The 7,475-nt window shown below is 39.9% G+C and overlaps 1 protein-coding gene across 2 annotated transcripts in view; it reads left to right on the top strand.

Annotated features, from left to right (window-relative positions):
• The window catches only part of nckap1 (NCK-associated protein 1), a 37,009-nt gene that overhangs the window by 2,818 nt on the left and 26,716 nt on the right, over positions 1 to 7,475 (top strand). Inside the window, exon 2 of one of the 2 annotated variants that reach the window (XM_030748694.1) lies at positions 5,101 to 5,118. The exons of the other annotated variant lie outside the window; for it this stretch is intronic. Within the exon in view, the coding sequence (XP_030604554.1) occupies positions 5,101 to 5,118 (18 nt within the window). The remainder of the gene's footprint in view (positions 1 to 5,100; positions 5,119 to 7,475) is intronic. 2 annotated transcript variants of the gene reach the window in all.

Genomic DNA, 7,475 nt, shown 5'->3' with positions numbered 1-7,475 from the left:
TACAGTGTCCACATTGATACATCTGCTTCTTGCAATTGGCACAGTTATATAAGACACATTTACTATTGTTAACTGACTCTTGCTCAAGTTTTACACCAATGCTTTGTGTGTGTGTGTGTGTGTGTGTGTGTGTGTGTGTGTGTGTGTGTGTGTGTGTGTGTGTGTGTGTGTGTGTGTGTGTGTGTGTGGGAGGAGAAAGAGTAGTGGGTCTGTTTGTGTGGGATGAGGCTGTGTTGCTTGAGTATGTATGATGAATAGAGTAAGAGGGAGAGAGTGAAAGAGGTCAGTCATATCTTAGTAAGTTTTAATGAGTGAAGAGTAGAGCGATAAACTGTCTGAAAGCCCATACTGTTTCCCTTGTGTAGTTTTGAGGTGACTTTCGACAGCATTTAATTTCTAAAGTATTATTTTGGAGTGAAAGCACTCTCACTGTGTAACACAACTAAAACGCACATCTGTGGGAATTATAACACAGTATGAGCAGTCAGACACTAAGATTTTGTTGCTGATTGCTTTTCTTAATACGCCCTTCCTTTCCTCCCTCCCTTCTTCCTTCCTTCCTTTTTCTGTCTTTCTGTCCCATCATCTTCATATCTATCTATATCCAAACCTGCCCTGCCATAAATCCTCTGAACATATCCACTCTGAGCTCCCGTTCATGTGTTATTTTAATTCTTTATTTTACCTCGTAATATTAGAAAACGTCCTAGCATCCAATATCAGCTGCATCCCAAAGCTAGAAATGAAAGGGGGCAGAAATCTGTCCCAGAACCTGTGGACTCCTTCTTTTGATTCGGCTCTTTAATCTTGCAAACCCCATCAAATGTTTCTATAACATTTAATCAGCTGAGAGGCTTAATTGTCTTTGTGTTTTGTTGTTTGGTTTCTACCTTTGGGAGAGAGTAATTCATACACACCAGCGTTAGAATGTTATCATCTAAGATCACAGAAATGTTCCTATCCATTTTAAGCACATTCACACGTCACACACCATTGCCTATCTGCAGAAAACCTGAAAATCTCTTCCTTAATTAATCTTAATTATTCTTGGCTGAGCTGGCATTAAAGATTTTCTTTGCTGTGCTTATCTTTCAGCCAGTGGACCTCCTAACATCATATTACACCTTCAGGGTATCTTCTTCTTAACCCCGCTCACACTCAGCTAACCCCTCCTGCCCTCCCCCACCCCCAAGCTAGTGTCAAACATATTCAGCCAGTTTCCCAGCCATGGATTAAGCCTAGTCCCAAAAGTCAATGAAGCATGCCTTTGGGAAAAATGTTTTTAGTTCAAGACTAGACTTAATCCATGTCTGAGAAACTGAGTTGAAGCCCCTTAAATTAATTGTGACTACAGTTAATACTGGGCTAACTGCTAAAAATATATAGAAAAGTCTTTACATTTCTGGAGCGTTCTTTTGATTAAACTTTAATTTTCATTCTGCTTTTCAGATGTCAGGTTTAAATTAGGGATGCACCAATGTGATATCTGGATCGGCTGACTCGTGGGCCGACCTGTTCATCACTGTTCTTCGTGGACAGGATTGATGCTTTGGCTTCTCTCTCACTTGCTCATTTTCTTTTCTTTTGATTATGTTCATTCAGAGATATTATGTAAGGTAGGAGCTAGAAGGATGTTGGTTTGGTGTACCACGTGTTGGAAAGATTTAATAACACAGGAAGGTGTTGTCATCAGTTTGATTAATCCTTCATTTCAGCTGACTCCTGTGTATGTGAGGAGGTGCAAGGAGAAACTAGCACAGCTGTAAATAACAGTAGTATGGATCAGCCTAATGGCTCTCACTATGAGCTGACATCAGAGTAGTGCAAATAATTAGGTAAATAATGCCAAGACATTTAAATTTTTAATTGAATTTATCTTGGGAATGTTGTGTGTCTTGTCACTAATAAACACCAGTACAGTAAATTTATATTCTTTATTTTACCAAGTCAGGAAAGCTGTTTAAGTTGAGACTTGCTCATAAAAGAGTGATTCCCAGTCACTTCCCTACAGTGAGGAGTACAGGTTAACACTGGGATCAGATTGGTACTTGGTATTGTCAGAGCTCCTAAAACCAACGTGTCTGTATTGTGTTGGAAGTGGAAAAAGTTGGATCGGTGCATCCCTGGTTTAAATTCGATCTTGTAAGTTATCGACACATCAGTGAGACAGTCCCAGCTAAGCGGCATCTTTAAAACTTTATTAATTTGGTGATTCTTGGACTGCTTTTGCATCACTGCATTTTATTTTAGTAGAGTTAATGTTCTCTGAAATTAAGCAGTTTTTGGGGAGAAAATCCACGATCATAATTCCTTATCCAGATTTTTTTTTTGTTAAATTTTTGGGGAGAGGCATTCTAGATTCCTGAATCTTAATTTGTTTAAATTAAAATAGTCATATTTGCATTATATATTGGTAAAATATCTAATATTTATACCGCTTGTATTAATTTAAAAGTGCAATTCAGTTTATCGCTTCTCTCCCCAACTGCTGGACACCATCAGTAGGCCTTACAGAACCTTAATGCCCCTTCCTGTCTTTTCCCACCAGCCTCTCCCCTACTGTTGATAGCTAAGTGTTTTTATTTTCCTTACATGACTGGCTTTTATTTTAATGATCCACAGGTTTGTGTGAAATCAATTTTAAATTTTTTTTTCTAGTTCTGGCAGTGAGGTGCAAACCCTTTTTCTCCTGCACACTCTGCACTCATATGGTTTCACCGAATGTGGTTGCTTTCCTTTTGTAGCACAGAAAATAGCCTGACCATTAGCTTACCTATTGTATGGTGGCCCAGAGGGGACAGTTACACATTAATGAGTAACTACTGGGGCAAAAAGTTGCAGGTTGACATTTAACGAAGGGCACACATGATTACCGGGGGCATTTTTTACTCATTTTTAATTTCAAGGCTATTTTATGAGATGGATAAGGCCCAAGACCTCAATAAATTTTGCATGGTTTTAATGGCGTGTTGCTCTGAAGAAAATGCAGTGCAAACTGAATTTCATCAGACTGCTGGCAGGTTTAATATTTTTAAATTATGTCTTCAAATCAAATGGAATTAAATTAGGTTAGGGTGAGTTAGCCATTAAGGGAAGAGTCGGCAGGTTTTCAGGTGCTCCTTTTTGGTGACTTATGCTCAATCAATGAAACAACCTGTTTGCTTTGGATGAAAACCTGCTGACTTTCACCCCTTCATGTCATTAACTTCATATCTGTTGCAGCAGACCTCAGATGTCTGCTGGGGGGATTCCTTTTTCCTAATCCATGCTCAGTTAAGTAGTGTGACCACCCGTGAATATATAGGAATTTCTTTTATGTAGTACAGGCTACTGGAAATGCACTCTGAATTTGCTAAAAACAGAGCCGGGTATTAATTGGAAAAGGGTTCAAATAAAAGTAATTTCTATTTCATGCTTGCCAAAAAAATAAAAAGAAAAAAAAATTACGTGTAATTATAGTGATTTCTTTGCTCTCTGTTTTAAGAGTTTTTTTTTTTGTTTTTTTTGTTTTTTTTTTTAAATAATTACTTTAAGCTTAAAAGGTTGCATGGAGTAATGCTGTCTCTTACTTCTTGGCAACACTGAGTAAATGGCAAACATGTTTGTCAAAACTTTATTGAAATTGTAATTGACAAATGAGACCCGGAGTCTTGGCATGAGTTCTGCATGGTGGCCTGCTGATTGATCTGTACAGTGTTGTTAGCTATGTCATAGAGTATAGCTGCAGGAAGGCCAGTCAAAACTGAAACTCCGTGTGCAGTGTAAAATTGGAACAATGTTTGGAGCTGGAGCTCTAAAGGTTTGGCTCACGGTGCGTACTGCAAACCAAACGATTATGGGCTAATGTACGTGACAGCCCTGCTTTCCTGTGAATAACTACTCAAGACAACATGACAGCATGATGAAAAGATGGACGGACATGATACAGATTTCACATCTGAACTTAGTGATATTTATTAGTTGCACATTATCTTCCAGACAATACCAAACAGGTCAATGCAGTTTTTCCTGGATCAGAACTGGCCTTTGTGTGTTTACCTTATTTAGCATAGCATTTAACAAAATCTATTCATTTACCTGTAATTTGATTTAACAAAAACGTATTATATGTGGAAATGCTATGTACCAGAGATTTGTGGCTTTAAAAGTTGGGTTAGCACCCTGTTGTCATGGATTAGCTGTTTTGTATTGTTGGAAAAAACATTTGGTTAAACATAAATTGCATTTAATGTGTATTTGTCACATCTGGTCAACCTCAGAACTGCTTAATCATGTCACTGTTGGATAGTGGAAAGGTAAATTCACCAAAGATGTAGTGTTTTTTTTTTTTTTTTTTTTAATTATATATAAAAATTAAACATACACAGGTAACACAGACAACCAACCAATATGTTATCCTTACATTAACGTATCTAAACCCAGTGTCAGGTTTTTAACATGAATGACCTCACAGTTTGCGGTGAGGGAATTTTTTTTTTTTTTATAGCTAAAACCATATGAGAGCCAGCGGTGTCCAGAAATAAGTGGATTGTCTCACATGTATCGGAGCATCACAGATGCACGGTGCTTCAGCAGTCAGGAAACACTGCATCGTCAGTTACTAAGCAACAGCCATGGAGCAGAAATGTGGAGCGACGTTATAAAAAAGCAGGGCCCAAACTTTGACTTCACACTTCTCTGTGCGAGACAGAAAGGCTTTCCACGCTCTTCAAATGGACGTGCTATTTTCAATGTGTCGAAGAGCGTAGGCAGGGATGCTACACTTTCTGTTACTTTCAAGACAGTGTGTTAAAACAAGTGTTAATGTGATAACATGTTAGCGCGGCATGACTTGTGTGTTTTCATGTGTTGTTTTGAAAAGAAATGCCAGAAGGACTATCTTAACAAAAGTCTCTGACATGCAGGAAACACCTCAGCTGTTTTTTTTGTTTTGTTTTGTTTTGTTTTTTTAAAACGTGTGTGTCTGTCTGTGTGTATGAGTGAGTGTGTGTGCTTATGAGTGTATGGATTAGTGATCCAGCAGTTTGTCTGGGTGGGCTCTTTGTTTTGATTTCTTCTCTTCTTCTCTCCGTTCCAATGCTTCCCCCCTCTCCTATGCAGCAAGGACAAGTTTGGAAGGTTTGCAAAATTTATCACCTTCCACTGATGAAATCCCTCCCCTGTCACCCTTCCTCAGCTCCCTCCTCTTCCTCCTCCTCTTCCCCTTTTCCTCGTCTTCCTCCTGGCTACCTGTACTGATCTGTTGGTCCTCTCCTTTGTGCCTCACTCCTCTTCATGTTTGAATCTGTAGTGCTGAGAGTAAGGCTGGGCTCCATTCCCTCTCAGTTTTACCAACCCACAATGTTAATTTGGTGTGTTATTCATTTGCTTATGATAAAGCATCCAGACATCCACTACATTTGTTTTCCATAAAATAAAGCCTTTTAATTTTTGTCCACATAGATCAACTTTAAAGCAATGCCAATACAAGATTTGACACTTTTTTTTTTTTTTTTTTTGTCGCTGGAAAAATAGTTAACAGGTGGTTAATCCTCACCTATGGTGTCCAAATTAGTCACTTTGAAAAGAGTTTAGTCCAACGTGCTGGAAGCATTTCTTAAAAAATGGCTTAAAATGTACATTGTGGTGGGTCATGGATATTTTTCATGCTCAATATTAGCTGTGTAGATTAAATATTATAATAATTCGTATATATTTGCTTATTAGTAGCTGCAAATAGAGATGAATGCCAGTAGTTAGGAGTGCCTTCTTCTGTTTATGTGGTATAATGGTAGAGGGCAACAGCTTAAAGGTGCTATCTAATTCAGTTCATTGAGTTCAGCAGACTGCTCACCAGTACAAAGTGCCATCTGGAGGCCTGTTTGGGCAGTGCACTGCAATGCATGACCTCAGTACAGCATCTCTTGTATCGGTTTGACAGAAAGAGGAGTGTTTTAGAACTTTTTCTACCCTGGTGGCTCCCAGGTTTACAGGTCAGATGCTTAAAAAATAATAAAAATTGAAATTGGCAAAGTAAATCAGTGCATCTGTAGTCACAACCCACCTGCTCCAGTCACAGAGCCATAGAGATCAGTTGGCAACCACCTGGCAACCCTTAGTTGCTAAGGAAAAATTTGCATTCCCCAAGCTCATGGCAATTTGTTGCTGGCGGTTGCAAAGTGGTATATGGTGCTGCACTGAAAACATTCTCCAAGTACTCATTGAGCGGTCGTGAAACTTGGAAAAAGTGCAGTGCAAACTGGAAATGGAGATTGTTCGACTCCAAAGTAAAAGTTGCACCTATTGAAATGTGTTGGTTGAAGTTGTAAGGCACAGCTTTTACTCTGAAGCTGAATGTTCTCAAAGTGTTCTCAGACAAGTCGGCATCTCATATGCAAATTACCAGCTACCATGGAAATCTGCCAGCAACCAAAGCAATCACAAGGTGGTTTTTGGTGCAGCACCCTCTTTGTGACGGATTTCACCTAGCAACAGCCAGCAATTCCCAGAAACCGCTTGCCAACCAGTCAGGGAATGGCAACCAGTGCTTGCCAGTGGGCTGCCGGCCACTTGCTAGAATTTTGTGACTAAGGCCTTAATTACACCTGTTAATGTGTGTAATTCAGTGTTAACTTTTCATATATTTGTTGATTTAGCAGCGTAGTTTGCAATTGCACCATCCCATCAGGGTTTTTTGTTTTTGTTTTTGCTAGAGAATTGCATTTGCATTTTGATAGAGAACAAGTGAAATCATGTTAACAAATGCAACATTAATGGAAAAAGATTAACAGTCGTGCCAGCAGGCAGCCCAGGCAGGCAGCCAGCTCACAGCAGGTTGGAGTGCTCCTTTAGTGGTTTCACATCACATGAGACCGTCCATCCATTCTTTGGAGTACTTTTTTTTCCGTCTCTTTTTCCCAGCAATTAATCCCTTCTTGTGAAAATGAAGGAGCTCACACTGAGATAAATGACAGACACAAATGAAATCATCTCAGGGAGGAGGTGGTTTTCAGAGACTCTGAAGGGTCACTCAGAAGGTGCCAAGCAGAGTTCAAATATTGCATCCAGTAATTAGCAGCCATAATTAGTCCTCAGATGTGTGCTTCCTTGGCCCGCTGCTATGTATCCCAGGGTCCCCTGCCATATGCCAGTCAGTGTGGGGACCCTTTGAGAAACTCAGCTGTTTAATTGCTGCCCGGAGTGGAGAAACGATGGTGGAGGCGAGACTGAGGTCTGTTCTGGTATCCAGGCAACGGCTCCCTTACTCCTTCCTGACCACTGCTGATTCTCAGCTTATTCCCAGCTTATTCCCATGCCCCGTCCCTTCATTCACTGCGCCCCTCCTTCCATCCATACCACCATCAGCCCCCACCCCACCCAAACCCAGCCAGCCAGCTTATTGCACTAGCCACCACCAGCACTAACAGACAATGCCATGACATATAAACTCTGTAAAATATTTTAACTAGTATTCATGTCTTTGTTCAATGATGCTA

This window comes from Archocentrus centrarchus, chromosome 15, assembly GCF_007364275.1.
Source record: "Archocentrus centrarchus isolate MPI-CPG fArcCen1 chromosome 15, fArcCen1, whole genome shotgun sequence".
Taxonomy (NCBI): domain Eukaryota; kingdom Metazoa; phylum Chordata; class Actinopteri; order Cichliformes; family Cichlidae; genus Archocentrus; species Archocentrus centrarchus.
Note: the sequence above shows the minus strand (reverse complement) of the source record. Positions and strands in the feature narration are given on the sequence as shown.